Source organism: Budorcas taxicolor, chromosome 2, assembly GCF_023091745.1.
Source record: "Budorcas taxicolor isolate Tak-1 chromosome 2, Takin1.1, whole genome shotgun sequence".
Taxonomy (NCBI): Eukaryota; Metazoa; Chordata; class Mammalia; order Artiodactyla; family Bovidae; genus Budorcas; species Budorcas taxicolor.
This window is the reverse complement of record NC_068911.1, coordinates 21,563,896-21,579,880: the sequence shown is the minus strand read 5'-3', so window position 1 is coordinate 21,579,880 and position 15,985 is coordinate 21,563,896. Positions and strand designations below refer to the sequence as shown.

General features: G+C 40.3%; 1 protein-coding gene across 1 annotated transcript in view; it reads left to right on the top strand.

The window, feature by feature from the left end:
- The first annotated feature begins 159 nt into the window (after window positions 1-159).
- DCTN5 (dynactin subunit 5) overlaps window positions 160-15,985 on the top strand; it is a 28,648-nt gene continuing 12,822 nt past the window's right edge. The window contains exons 1-3 of the mRNA XM_052655002.1: window positions 160-306; window positions 1,054-1,122; window positions 15,828-15,946. Of these exons, the coding sequence (XP_052510962.1) occupies window positions 259-306; window positions 1,054-1,122; window positions 15,828-15,946 (236 nt within the window). The 5' untranslated portion in view covers window positions 160-258. The remainder of the gene's footprint in view (window positions 307-1,053; window positions 1,123-15,827; window positions 15,947-15,985) is intronic.

Genomic DNA, 15,985 nt, shown 5'->3' with positions numbered 1-15,985 from the left:
CAGGGCCAGATAGCCCACGCCGGACGGGCGCGCCAACAAACCTGGCCAATCACAGCCGCCGCTCCGCCTGCGCACGCGCAGTCGGAGACGGCAGAGCAATGGCGTGAGGCCGCCTAGCGGAGAACCGAACTATGGATGGCAGCCCCGGCCGCCCAGAGCGGAAGTGGTGGAGCCGCCGGAAGTTGCTTGAGTTCCAGTCAGAAATACCGGCGGACGGACTTTGACAGGAGCCAGAGCCGCGCCTAGGAGTTGGTGGTCATGGAGTTGGGCGAGCTGCTCTACAACAAGTCCGAGTACATCGAAACGGTGCGCGTGTCCAGACATCTGCCCTCCCCTCTCCAAGCCTGCGTTCTCTGAGGCCTCCGTCCTGTCTCTGCCCCACCCCTGGTCCTTTCGGCGTTAGTCCGAGATTACCTGAGAGTTCATGTATAGTCTGGTTTTGTTATTTATTCCTTGCATGGCCAGTTTAGGCTTTTTTTTTTTTTTAATCTATTCCTGATTTCCTCGTAGAGATAAAATGCCTTCCAGAAAGCGGGACAAGTCTCATTCATTCTGATATTGATTACAGTTCTGGGCTTCAGGCCTTGTAAAAAAAAAAAAAATTTTTTTTTTTTGTTAAACTAATGTGTGGTGATTTATTACTATGTGCTGAGGACTGTTATTCGTTTTTTTTAATAGTCAATACCTGATGTATGTAAATTGCTCGAAACGGGTTTAGTGCTCAATCGGCCTTACTCTTATTTTTTCATTGAATTCTCACAACTCTGATATTGGTAAAGTCATTATCCTGGTTTTAGGTCTGTAAAACTGAAGTATAGAAATGAGACTCAGTTCATGTCTGCTGCTGCTAGCTTATGTATGTACCACATACAACTTCTGGGTCTGTTCCTTGAATCCCTAGTTTCCTGATTCATCCGTGCATTTTTGATATTCTGGACTCATTCCATTGCAGACCTCACCCATCTCAAGTCCTGTTCTCTGCAATACGAGCTTTCTTGGTGGAAATTTGTAGCCTAGAATCCACTGATTTTGCTCACCTCTGTTTTCTTTCAGGCATCTGGGAACAAAGTTAGTCGCCAGTCTGTATTGTGTGGAAGTCAGAACATTGTTCTTAATGGCAAGGTAAGGGACAGAGTCAGCTCCAAGATGCATATTTCTGTTTTCTTTCCACTCACTATCAAATCAGCAAGGCAGATGAAATGTTGCCATGTCTCCTATTTACTGATGTACATTCTAAAATTCTGTTTTAAAAGGAATTCTCCAAATTGGATTTATTGGATACAAAAAACGATTCAGTAAAGGGAGGCAGCAGAAAGCCTTTTTCCTGTTATTCCAGGAACAAAATATGATGGCACCCAGAACTGAAATTATTATATAGTATTGTGTGTTCTACGTTACAGGACACAAAACATAAATTTTAGTGTAAAAACTAAAGTGATACTGATATAATTATCCATTTACTAATTAATGGTTCATTATTAATCAAAACTCTTAATGTGAGAATTAGGAAAGATAACTGAAATATGAAATCCTTTTGAAAAATGGAATGTGAAAGGCTTAGAACACTTAAGAACCAGAAGAAATATCAAGGTATATTTGATCTTGACAAAAACTGAAGTCCATAGTTTCTTCCTGCTATTAGGAACACTCAATTTTCCTTGAAATATTAAATCTCTAACTTCTAGAGGTAAAATAATATCACTGTAGTCAGAAGATCACAGATATTTGCAGTAGAGACACAATTACTGTCTCTATTACTGTCTCTATACCATGAGATTTAATGGAAATATAGTTTGGTAGTTAAATATAATTAATAATTATAGAGGCACTGTTTCTGCACCAAATTGGAAAATTGAGTCAACTCCATCTGACTCATTAGCAAGCATGTGGAGTTTAAGTATACAATTCATTGACATTAATTACAGTCACAGTGTTGTGCAGTCATCACCACTACATCTATTTCTAGAATTTTTTCATCACCCGAAGAAAAACTCTGTAAGGAACAGCTCCTGTTCCCTTCTCCCAGGCCCTGGTAACCTCAACCCACTTTCTGTCTCTATGAATGTGCCTATTCTAGATACGTCATTTAAGTGGAATTATATAATGCTTGTCATTCTTTGGGCTGGCTTATTGCACTTAGTACTATATTTTAAAGACACATCCGTGTTTTAGCATGTATAAGAATTTTATTCCTTTGATAACTGAATAATATTCCATTGTGTCTATGTACATTTTATCTATTCATCTGTTGATAAACGTTTGGATTGTTTCTCCCATTCTGCTTTTTTGAGTAATGCTGCCATGAACATTGGCATGCAAAGATCTATTTGAGTTGCTGTTTTCAATTATTTTTGTATATACTTAGAGGTGAGGTGGCTGGGTCATATGGTAGTTCCATTTTTTAGCTTTCTGAAGAACTGTCAAGTTGCACCATTTTACAGTCCCATGGCAATGCAAGAGAGTACCAATTTCTCCATATCCTCACAAACATGTTATTTTCTCTTTTTCTTGAATGTGAGTATGAAAGGTATTTCATTGTGTTTTTTTAAAATTCATTTTTTGTTGGAGTATCATTGATTTACAATGTACTAATTTATGCTGTACATCAAAGTGAATCAGTCATACGTATACATATATCCATTTTCTTCTAGACTCCATTCCTGTATAGGTCATTACAGAGCACTGAATAGAGTTCCCTGTGCTATATAGTAGGTTCTTATTAGTTATCTTTTGTATACAGTAGTGTGGTTTGCATTTTCCTAATGTCTAATGATGATGTGCATCTTTCATCTGATTGGCCGTTTGCACATCTGAGGGCAAAAGTCTATTCAGTCCTTTGACCATTTTAAAACCGTGTTGCCTTTTTATTGTTGAGTTGTATTTCTTTATATGTTCTCCATAATAAATCTTTGTCAGATTTATGATTGCAAATATTTTCTACCATTCTGTAGATTGTCTTTACTTTCTTGATAATGTTCTTTGATGCACAAGAGTTTTTAATTTTGATGAAGTCCAGTTATCTGTTTTTTCTTTTGTTGCTTAAGTTTTTGATGTCATATGTCTAAAAATCCTTACCAAACCCAAGATCATGAAGATTTACTCCTGTGGTTTTTTCTAAGAGTTTGTGATTTTAACACTTTTATTGAAATAGTCGTCGATTCATTTTAAGCTAATTTTTTGTTTGAATTAAACTTAATTAAGTTAATTTTTGCATATAATGTAAAGTTAGGATCCTATTTAATTAAGTCTTGGTGTGAGGAAATTTGCTTGTCCCAGCACCATTTGTTGAAGAGATTGTTCTTTCCCCTTTGAATGGTCTAGTCATCCTTGTAGGAAATCATCTGTACTTAATCATTACTGTAGCCTTGTAGAAAATTTTATAATCAGGAAAGATGAGTCCTCCTTTCAAGATTGTTTTAGTTATCTGGGATCTTGTATTTCTTTCTTGAAAAGTGTTTTCTTTGGCAATATTTGGCGCACACAGGAGACTAATGTGCGATACATATGTTACGAAGCATAAAAATTGCATCAACACCATGAACCCACCACCCAGCTGAATAACTGGAACATAATCAATGCATAATAATACAGTACAACCTGAAGTTTCTCTCTTATTTCTTTCCTCCTTTCAAGAATAGTGCTATTCTGAATTTTTTGTCTTATAAATTCTTTATTTTTCAAAAACTTTTTTTTTTTAACCATATACATGCATGCACGTGTGCTAAGTCGCTTTAGTCGTGTCCAACTCTTTGTGACACTATGGACTGTAGCACACCTGGCTCCTCTGTCCATGGGATTCTCCAGGCAAGAATACTGGAGTGATCCCTCCCGGGATCTTCGTGACCCAGGGATCAAACCTGCATCTCTTATGTCTCCTGCATTGGCAGCTGGGTTCTTTACTACTAGCACCACCTGGGAAGCCCCACCATATACATAGGTATTTCTAAATAATATATTTTGTTCAGCTTTACTTGGTTTTCTGTGACTTTCTATTATTACACTCAATTATTGTAATGATGACAATAGGAGACATACATTACACTTACTAAGTAACATTGTTCTCAACTCCTGTTTCTAAGATTCATTGGGATTTATGCATTTTCACTGTTGTGTACAATTCCATTTATCCCCTCTTCTATGGGTGGATAGTTATTTTGTTTCCAGCTTTTTGTTATTATGAACAATCTGTTTTGTTTTGTTTTTCCCCAGCCCCTGTCCCTTTCAGAACTTTCTGTTTTCCTAAGCCTTTATATCAGGTGTCACAGTGCCTGCAGGGAGAAATAGGGTTTAGATGAGTAAAGAGGACTAGTATAAACCAGAGAGAGTGATGGGGCCTGGTGAATTGGAGAATACAGGACCTAGCTAAGCTCAAGTGGATTGTTGTTGCCACATGGGAATGCAGACATATACTTCCAGAGCTTCTAACTGTCCCAAACTGGAAGTCTGGATTTTTAAAAAAATGTAAAATACCCTACTATTTAAATAGCCTATAACTTAAATGATAAAAATGACTGAAGGGCTAAATAAAATGGTTTCTAGGTGCAACCCTTAGATCTCCAACTTGCCACCTCTGCCTTGTCCTTGTTGAGTTCAGTGAACCCTGCTTTAGCACTGTTTTCCTCCCTTTAAGGTCTTTTAAGACATTTCCTTTCATGTTAACATGCTGTTGCCCGTATTTTTCATCTGACTTCTCTTTAGCTCCATTCTTCTGAGATAGGAGCCAGAATTTGAATTCCTCTTGCTTAATCTCTTTGACCATCTGTGATATCATTTCCTTCTTATGTTTTTTTTGTGTTTGCTTCTTCATTGCAAATATAATTTAGGCTGACTGAGGGTCTTATATGAATTTTCTTTATTTCCAAATTAAGATTGTTGTCTTTATTTAAAATGCACTGAAACAATAACAGCCATTACCAGATACTCAGAACTCTTGATATTCTGTTTCCTTCTAAAAGAAAAAGAAGTCATTTTCTCTGATTGTAGATGGAAACACAAGCAGAAAACAATGATTGAAGTAAATTAAAAATCTTAGATGAGAGAATTATGTACTAGAAATAGACATCTCTCTAAGGTTGAAGAAGATAGCTTTTTAAAAAAAAAAAAAAAAAGAAGATAGCTTTTAAAACCAAGAGAGGAATTCCTAGCAGACGAGTGGTGGTGGTGGTTGTTGTTCAGTCGCCCCATTGTGTTTGACTCTTTGTGACCCCTAGACTGTAGCACTCCAGATCCCCCTGTCCCTCACTGTCTCCTGAAGTTTGTCCAAGTTCATGACCATTGCATCAGTGATGCCATCCAGCCATCTCATCCTCTGGCACCCTCTTCTCCTGCCTTCAATCTTTCCCAGCATCAGGGACTTTTCCAGTGAGTCAGCATTCGCATCAGGTGGCCAAAATACTGGAGCTTTAGCTTCGGCCTCAGTCCTTCCCATGAGTATTTAGGGTTGAATTCCCTTAAGATTGACTGGTTTGGTCTCCTTGCTATCCAAGGGACTCTCAGGAGTCTTCTCCAGCACCACAGTTCAAAGGCATCAATTCTTTGGTGCTCTGCCTTCTTTACGGGCCAGCTCTCACATCCATACGTGACCACTGCAAAAGACCATAGCCTTGACTCTACGGACCTTTGTTGGCAGAGTAATGTCTTTGCTTTTCAACACACTGTCTAGGTTTGTCATAGCTTTCCTGCTGAGAAGTGGTCATCTTCTGATTTCAGTCACCATCCTCAGTGATTTTGGAGCCCAAGAAGAGGAAATCTGTCACTACTTTCACTTTCTATTTGTCAGGCAGTAATGGGGCCAGATGCCATGATCTTAGTTTTTTTTAATATTTAGCTTTAAGCCAGCTCTTTCACTTTCCTCCTTCACGCTCATCAAGAGGCTCTTTAGCCTCTTCACTTTCTGCCATTGAGTGGTGTCATCCACATGTCTGAGGTTGTTGATATTTCTCTCAGCAGTCTTATTTCTAGCTTGTTACTCATCCAACCCAGCATTTCTCATAGTGTGTTCAGCGTATAGGTTAAAGAAACAGGGTGACAGCAGACAGCCCTGTCGTACTCATTTCTCAGTCCTGAACCAGTCACTTGTTCCTTATTGGGTTCTAACTGTTGCTTCTTGACCTGCATACAGGTTTTTCATGAGACTGATAAGATGGTCTGGTATTCCCATGCTTTCCACAGTTTGTTATGATCTGCACAGTTAAAGGCTTTAGCATAGTTGATGAAACAGCAGTAGATGTTTTCTCTGGAATTCCCTTGCTTTCTCAATGATCCAGTGAATGTTGGCAATTTGATCTCTGATTCCTCTGCCTTTTCTAAACCCAATTTGAACATCTGGAAGTTCTTGGTTCACATGATGCTGAAGCCTGGCAGGCACAGTTTTAAGTGTGACCTTACTATTGTGGGAAAGTGAAAGTGAAGTTGCTCAGTCATGTCCGACTCTTTGCGACCCCATGGACTATAACCTACCAGACTCCTCCGTCCATGGGATTTTCCAGGCAAGATACTGGAGTGGGTTGCCATTTCTTTCTCCAGGAGATCTTCCTGACCCAGGGATTGAACCCAGGTCTCCCACATTGTAGGCAGATGCTGTACCATCTTAGCCACCAGGGAAGTTGCAGGAGATGAGTGCAATTGTCCGATGGTTAGAACATTCTTTAGTACTACCCTTTTTGGGAATTGGGATGAGGATTGACCTTTTCCAGTCCTGTAGCCATTGCTGGGTCTTCCAGATTTGCTGACATATTGAGTGCAGCACTTGGAAGGAAAGTTACGACCAACCTAGGTGGCATATTGTAAAGCAGAGACATTACTTTGTTAACAAAGGTCTGTCTAGTCAAGGCTATGGTTTTTCCAGTGGTCATGTGTGGGTGTGAGAGTTTAACTATAAAGAAAGCTGAGTGCCGAAGAATTGATGCTTTTGAACTGTGGTGTTGGAGAAGACTCTTGAGAGTCCCTTGGACTGCAAGGAGATCCAACCAGTCCATCCTAAAGGAGATCAGTCCTGGGTATTCATTGGAAGGACTGATGCTGAAGCTGACACTCGGATACTTTGGCCACCTGACGTGAAGAGCTGACTCATTTGAAAAGACCCTGATACTGGGAAAGATTGACGGCAGGAGGAGAAGGGGACGACAGAGGATGAGATGGTTGGATGGCATCACCGACTTGATGGACATGGGTTTGGGTGGACTCTGGGAGTCGGTGATGGACAGGGAGGCCTGGCGTGCTGCAGTTCATGGGGTCGCAAAGAGTCGGACACGACTGAGCGACTGAACTGAACTGACTGTGACACTTTGATATCATCATTCTTTAGGGTTTTGAATAGCTCTACTGCAATTCCATCATATCCACAGCTTTATTAACAGCAGTGCTTCCTAAAGCCCGCTTGACTTCACTCTCTAGAATGTCTGGCTCTGGGTGACTGAGCACATCATCGTAGTTATCAGGTTCATTAAGATCTTTTTTGTACAGTTCTTCCATGTATTCTTTCCATCTGTTCTTGATCTCTTCAGCATCTACTAGGTCTCTACCATTTCTGTCATTTATTGTGCCCGTCGTTGGGCAAAATAGTCCCTTGATATTTCTGATTTTCCTGAGGAGATCGCTAGTCTTTCCCCTTCAGTTGTTTTCCTCTTGTTTTTATGCACAGTTCATTGAAGAAGGCCTTCTTGTCTCTCCTTGTTATTCTTTGGAACTCTGTGTTTAATTGGATGTGCCTTTCCCTTCCTCCCTTGCTTTTCACTTCTTTCTTCAGCTATTTGTAAAGCCTCCTCAGATAACCTCTTTGCCTTCTTGTTTTTTTTTTCCTTTGGGATGGTTTTGTTTGCTGCCTCCTGTACAATATTGCAGACTTCTGTCCGTAGTCCTTCAGGCACACTGTTTCCTAGATCTAATCCCTTGAATCTGTTTGTCACCTTCACTGCATATTCCTAGGGGATTTGATTTAAGTCATACCTGGCTGGCCTAGTGGTTTTCCCCTCTCTCTTTAGTTTAAACCTGAATTTTGCTGTGAGAAGCTGATGATCTGAGCCACAGTCAGCTCTAGGTCTTGTTTTTGCTGACTTATATAGTTTCTCCACCTTTGGCTACAAAAAAACGTAATCACTTTGATTTTGGTATTGACCATTTGGTGATATCCATGTGTAAAGTCATCTCTTGTATTGTTGGATAAGGTTGCTTCCTATAACCAATGCGTTCTCTTAGCAGAATTCAGTTAATCTTTGCCCTGCTTCATTCTGTTCTCCAAGGCCAAACTTGCCTGTTACTCTGGGCATCTCTTGACTTCCTATTTTTGCATCCCAATCCCCATTGATGAATAGAACATCTTTTTTTTTTTTTATGTTAGTTCTAGGAGGTCTTCATAGAACTGATTAACTTAAGGTTCTTTGGCATTGGTGGTAGGGGCATAGATTTGAATTACTGTGATGTTAAATGACTTGCCTTGGAAATGAACCAAGATCATTCTGTCATTTTTGAGGTTGCATCCAAGTATTGCATTTTGGACTCTTGTTGATTATGAAGGCTACTCCATTTTTTCTAAGGGATTCTTGTCCACAGTAGTAGATATAATGGTCATCTGAATTAAATTCGCCCTTTCCAGTCCATTTTAGTTCACTGATTCCTAAGATGTCGATGTTTATTCTTATCATCTCCTGCCTGACCATGTCCAATTTACCTTGATTCATAGGCCTAATGTTCCAGGTTCCTATGCAGTATTGTTCTTTGCAGCATTGGATTGCTTTCATCACCGGACACATCCACAACTGAGCATTGTTTCCTCTTTGGCCCAGCAGCTTCATTATTTCTGGTAGTTGTCTTCCACTCTTCCCCAGTAGCAAATTGGACACCTTCAGTGTGGGGGACTTATCTTTCAGTGTTACATCTTTTTGTCTTTTTAGACAGTTCATGAGGTATAAACGGCAAGTATACTGGAATGGTTTGCCATTCCCTCTGATGGATCACATTTTGTCAGAACTCTCCACTATGACCCTTTTGTCTTGGGTGGCCCTACATGGCATGTCTCATTGCTTCATTGAGTTACAGAAGCCCCTTCACCATGACAAGGCAGTGATCCATGAAGAGGGGACCAGTGGTTCGTACTCAGTGTTTTCACTACTGGGGCCAGGGTTCAGCACATGGTCTGGGAACTAATATCCCACAAGCTGTGAGGCTCGGCCAAAAAGAAACAAAAACCAAGAGGAACTGTAATACTTTACAGTCAGCAGCAGATGTGAAAGTTTCTTTTTGCCAGTAGGGGTTTTATAGGCCGAACACATGCAGGTCAGATGGGTCAGCTCTTTCAGGTGTGAGTGCACTTCTTTTTTAGTATCTTCTCAGAGCCTGGTGTCTGGCCAGTGATCTGTCTAAATTCACATATATTTGAGGTGAATACACCATCTGCCTCTCTACCCTGACCTTCTGTCTTGGGCCCCAGACCTTTATCCACAGCTGCCTGTTGGTCATCCCACAGGACCCTCAAACTCCACATTTCAAAGTTGAATTTATGATCACATCCCCAGAGTTGCTCACCTCATCCTAGATTCTCTTTTTCTTGCCCAACATCTAAACAATGACCAAGTCATATAGAATCTCTTTTTGTTCCTTTTAAATATTTTATAATGGAATATTAAAAAATAATTTTTATTCAGGTATATTATGTACAATAAAATATACCCATTTTAAATATGGATGAGTTGGATGAGTTTTGGCTGATGTGGACATCTCTGCAACTAGTACCACAGTCACGATAGAAAATATTCCCATCACTCTAGTTTTTCTGCCTCTCTGCAGTCAAGCCACCTGGGTAACCTGTGTAAAACTAATATAGATTAGTTTTGCATTTTCTAGAGTTTCCTATAATTGTAATCATGTACTATTTTGGGAGTCAGGCTTCTTTCATTCAGCATAATGTTTCTGAGATTTATCCATGTCATTGGATATATTCAAGGATTAGTATTGGGTTGGCCAACAAGTTCATTTGGGTTTTTCTGTTACATCCTATGGGGAAACCAAATGAACTTATTTGCCAACCAATAGTTCATTATTTTTTAAACCTTTTTTTTTGCTGTGCCATATGGCTTGTTTTCATTGCCGCGGCAATGAATACCTGGAATCCCAACTACTAGTCCACCAAGGAACTCCCTCATTACTTTGTATAGATGAGCAGTATTATTTGGAACTTTAGGACAGTAGAGAAAACACAGAATGAGTCCCTATGTATTTATTCACCGGCTTCTACAGTTAGCAGTATTCTGGCATTCTTCCTTCATCTCTATACTCACCTGCCAAATTCAAACCAGTTTCGGAGTGGAATATCTTAAAACAAATTGCAAGTATAATTTTGTTGTTGTTGTTCAGTTGCTAAGTCATATCCAACTCTGCGACCCCATGGACTGCAGCACGCCAGGCCTCCCTATCCCTAACCATCTCCCAGTTCATCCAAGTTTATGTACATTGAATCGGTGCTGCTATCCAACCTTCTCATCCTCGCCTGCCCTCTTCTCCTTTTGCCTTCAATCTTTCCCAGCACCAGGGTCTTTTCCAATGAGTTGGCTCTGCTTCCAGAGTAATATTTCTAATGAAGATTCAGTTGTGCTAATCCTTCATTTAAAATCTTTCATTGATCGCTTATATCCTGTATGGAAAAGAAGTCTAAACTTCTGTAATCAGCGTACATAATTCCTCATGATCTGGTCCTTCTTACTTTCTCAGCTGCAACCCCAGCCACATGCACTTTTTTTATATTTTTTACTTATTTATTTTATTTTTTGGTTGTGGTGAGTCTTCTCTGCTGACGTAGGCTTTCTCTAGTTGTAACGAGTGGGGAGTACTTTCTAGTTGTGGTACGCAGGCTTCTCATTTCAGTGGCTTCTTTAGTTGCGGAGCACAGGCTCTAGGCATGTGGGCTTGTGGACTCTAGAGTGCTGCTGGCTCAGTAGTTGTGTCACATGGGCTTAGTTGCTCTGCAGCATGTGGGATCTTTCTGGACCAGAGAATGAACCGGTGTCCTTTGTACTTCAAGGTGGAGTCTTAACCACTGGACCACCAGGAAGCCTCTCATGCACTTTTTAACCTCATTTATTCAACAGACACTTCAAGAATGCCTACTTTTTACCAAAAATTTGGGTAATCCCCCCATTATGCAACCCCTCCTGGCAATGTCTAGGGAAGCCATGTATCACATCCTGAAGTGACGCATTTAATCTGAGTCCAGAAATTGGGAAAGGAAAAAGAACGTCAGTGGATTTACCCTGGGAACATGAAGCTGGAGGCAATGAGTAGTGTTAGGAGATTAGACAAAGGTGGGGGCAGCTGTGAGTCTCCTGAGCAACCAGCCAAGGCAGGAGGGCAGGTGGAATGAGTGCATCTGAAGACGTGCATAGACCAGGTCTGCTGTAGGTATTCTCAACAAATGTTTGTCCATCCATTGACTCCTATTCATGGAATTGTAAGGGCAAAGCTTGTGATGTACTGGGAACATCTTGGAAAAACAGTCAACATTATGAGGGCAATTCTCTTCACCTTAAAAAAGTTTTCCCTTTTGACAGAACATGTGATTCAGTAGAGTATAACATAACTCTCAGTGTCTTGTTTCCTACTGTTTTTTGTTATGTTTTAGGCTATGTAAAATATGCTCTGTTTCCTCTTTGACCCCCCTCCTAGAGTAATGGAAATAAAAACAAAAATAAGCAAATGAGACCTAATTAAACTTAAAAGCTTCTGCACAGCAAAGGAAATGATAAATAAGATAAAAAGACAGCCCTCAGAATGGGAGAAAATAGTTGCAACCAAAGCAACTGACAGAAGATTGATTTCCAAAATATACAATCAGCTCGTGCAGCTCACTGTCAGAAAAACAACCCAATCAAAAAATGGGGTGGAAGACCTAAACAGACATTTCTGCAAAGAAGACACACAGATGGCCAACAAACAGAAGGAGAGATGCTCAACATCACTCATTATTGTTGTTATTGTTGTTCAGTCACTAAGTTGTATCCAGTTCTTTGCAACCCCATGAACTGTACATGGCCAGGCTTCTTTGTCCGTCACTCTCTCCCTCAGTTTGCTCAAACTCATGTCCGTTGAGTCAGTGATGCCATCCAGCCATCTCATCCTCTGTCGCCACCTCCTCCTCTTGCTGTCAGTCCTTCCCAGCATAAGGGTCTTTTCTAATGAGTCTGCTGTTCACATCAGGTGGCCAAAGGACTGGGGCTTCAGCATCAGTCCTTCCAACAAATACTCAGAATTTATTCCCTTCAGGATTGACTGATTTGATCTCCTTGCTGTCCAATTGAATCTCAAGAGTCTTCTGCAACATCACAGTTGAAAAACATCAGTTCTTTGGTGCTCAGCCTTCTTTATGGTCCAACTCTCATATCCATAGATGACTACGAGAAAAACCATAGATTTGACTATACAGATCTTGTTGGCAAAGTGATGTCTCTGCTTTTTAATACACTGTCTAGATTTGTCATAGATTTTTTCCAAGGAGCAGGTGTCTTTTAGTTTCACTGTCCACAGTAATTTTGGAGCCCAAGCCACTTTTTCCCCCATCTATTTGCCATGAAGTGATGGACCAGATGCTATGATCCTCTTTTTTCAAATGTTGTGTTTTAAGCCAGCTTTTGCACTCCTCTTTCACCTTCATCAAGAGGTGCTTTAGTTTCTCTTCGTCTTCTGCCATTAAAGTGGTATCAAGTGCATATCTTAGGTTGTTAATATTACTCCCAGCAATCTTGATTCCAGCTTGTGAGTAATCCAGCCTGGCATTTCGCATGATGTACTCTGCATATAAGTTAAATAAGCAGGGTGACAGTATACAGCCTTTACGTACTCCTTTCCCACTTTGGAACCAGTCTTGTCCCATGTCCAGATCCAACTGTTGCTTCTTGACCTATATGCAGGTTTCTCAGGAGGCAGGTAAGGTGGTCTGATATTCCCATCTCTTGAAGAATTTTCCAGAGTTTGTTGTGATCCACATAGTCAGAGGCTTTAGTGTAGTCAATAAAGCAGAAGTAGATGCTCTTTGGAATTCCCTTGCTTTTTCTATGAGCCATGGATGTTGAAAATTTGATCTCTGATGGTTCTGTGTTTTCTAAATCCAGCTTGAACACCTGGAAGTTCTCGGTTTGCGTACTGCTGAAGCCTAGCTTGAAGGATTTTGAGCCTAATCTTGCTGACGTGTGAAAATGAATGCAATTGTATGGTAATTTGAACTTTTTTTGGCTTTGCCTTTCTTTGAGATTGGAATGAAAACGGACCTTTTCCAGTCCTGTGGCCACTGCTGAGTTTTCCAAATTTGCTAACATATTGAGTGCAGTACTTTAACAGCATCATCTTTTAGAATTTTAAATAGCTCAACTGGAATTCCATCACCTCCACTAGCTTTGTTGGTAGTTAATGCTTCCTAAGGCCCACTTGACTTCACACTCCAGGATGTTTGGCTCTAGGTGAGTGACCACACTATCATGATTATCCAGGTCACTACGGCCTTTTTTGTATAGTTCTTCTGTGTATTCTTGCCCCCTGTTCTTAATCTCTTCTGCTTTTGTTAGGTCTTTGCCATTTCTGTTGTTTATTGTGCCCATCTTTGCAGGAAATATTCCATTGTTATCTCCAGTTTTTTTGAAGAGATCTCTAGTCTTTCCCATTCTATTGTTTTCCTCTATTTCTTTGCACTCTTCGCTTAAGAAAGCTTTCTCATCTCTCCTTGCTATTCTCTGGAACTCTGCCTTCAGTTGGGTATATTTTTCGTTTTCTCTTTTGCCTCTCTTCTTTTGTCAGCTATTTGTAAGACCTCCTCAGACAACCACTTTGCCTTCTTGCATTTCTTTTTCTTGGGGATGGTTTTGGTCACCACCTCCTGTACAGTGTTACAAACCTCCATACATAGTTCTTCAGGCACTCTGTTTACTAGATCTGATCCTTTGAATCTATTCATCACCTCCACTGTATAATCACAAGGAATTTGATAAAGGTCATACCTGAATGGCCTGGTGGTTTTCCCTATTTTCTTCAGCTTGAGCCTGAGTTTTGTAGTAAGGAGCTGATGATCCGAGCCACAGTCAGCTCCTGACTTGTTTTTGCTGACTGTACAGAGCTTCTCCATCTTCGGCTGCAAAGAATATAATCAGTCTAACTGGTATTTACCATCATCTCGTGATGTCCATGTGTAGAGTCGTCTCTTGTATTGTTGAAAGAGGGTGTTTGCTATGAGCAGTGCATTCTCTTGGCAAAACTCTGTCAACCGTTGCCCTGCTTCATTTTGTATTACAAGGCCAAACTTGCCTGTTACTCCAGGTATCTCTTGGCTTCCTACTTTTGCATTCCAGTCCTCTATAATGAAAAGGACATCTTTTTTTGGTGTTAGTTCTAGAAGATGTTGTAGATCTTCATAGAACTGTTCAACTTCAGCTTCTTTGGCATTAGTGATGGAGCATAGACTTGGATTACTGTGATGCTGAATGTAAACACAATGAAAAGGCAAAAAGATATGACACCAGAAGATGAACTCCCCAGGTTGGTAGATGTCCAGTGTGCTACTAGGGAAGAACAGAGGAACAGCTCTATAAAGAATGAAGGGGCTGGGCCAAAGTGGAAACAGTGCTAAGATGGGGATGGGCCTGGTGCTGAAAGTGAAGTCCAGTGCTGTAAAGAAAACATTGCATAGGAACTTAGAATGTTAGGTCCATGAATCAAGGTAAATTGGTCAAGTGGGAGATGGCGAGTGAACACCGACATTTTAGGAATCACTGAACTGAAATGAGTAGGAATTGGCGAATTTAATTCAGATGACCATTATATCTACTACTATGGGCAAGAATCCCTTAGAAGAAATGGATTACCCCCCTCATAGTCAACAAAAGAGTCTGAAATGCAGTGCTTGAAGGCAGTCTCAAAAACGACAGAATGATCTCTGTTCGTTTCCAAGCAAACCATTCATTATTAGAGAACTGCAAATCAAAACAACATTGAAGTATCACCTTACACCAGTCAGAATGGCCATCATCCAAAAATCTACAAACAATAAATGTTGGAAAGGATGTGGGAAAAAGGAATCCCTCTTGCACTGTTGGTGGGAAAATAAAATGATACAGCCACTATGGAGAACAACATGGAAGTTCCTTTAAAAACTAGGAATAAAACTGTCATGTGACCCAACAATCCCACTTGGGCATATACCTTGAGAAAACCATAGTTCAAAAAGGCACATGTATCCCAGTTTTCATTGTAGCACTGTTTACAATAGCCAGGACATGGAAGCAACCTGGATGTCCATCAACAGATGAATGGATTAAAAAGTTGTGGTATATACTTATACAATGAAATATTACTCAGCTATAAAAAGGAGCAAAATTGAGTCAGTTGTTGTGAGATGGATGAACCTAGATTCTGTCATACAGAGTGAAGTAAGTCAGAAAGAGAAAAAACAATAGCATATATTAACGTATATATATGGACTTTAGAAAAATGGTAGTAATGAGTCTATCTGCAGGGTAGGAATAGAGACGCAGATGTAGAGAACAGACTTGTAGACATGGGGGAAGGAGAGGATGAGATAAATTGGAAGAGTAGCATTGACATACAGTACACCACAATCTGTAAAATAAACGGCTAGCGGGAAACTGCTCTATAACACAGGGAGCTCAGCTCGGTGCTCCGTGATGACCTGGAGAGGTACGATTGTGAGCACGGCAGGGAGGCTCGAGAGGGAAGGAATGTATGTATCCTTACAGCTGATTCACGTTGTTGTACAGTAGAAACCAACACATTATGGTAAAGTGATTATCCTCCAATTAAAATGAAATTTAAAAATGTGCTGCTTTGTTTTATAGACCATTGTGATGAACGACTGTATTATCCGAGGCGATCTGGCAAATGTTAGAGTTGGACGTCATTGTGTGGTAAAAAGTCGGAGTGTCATAAGGCCACCATTCAAGAAATTCAGCAAAGGGTATGTAATTTAATCATTTGTTTCGGTCTTGGGCAAGAT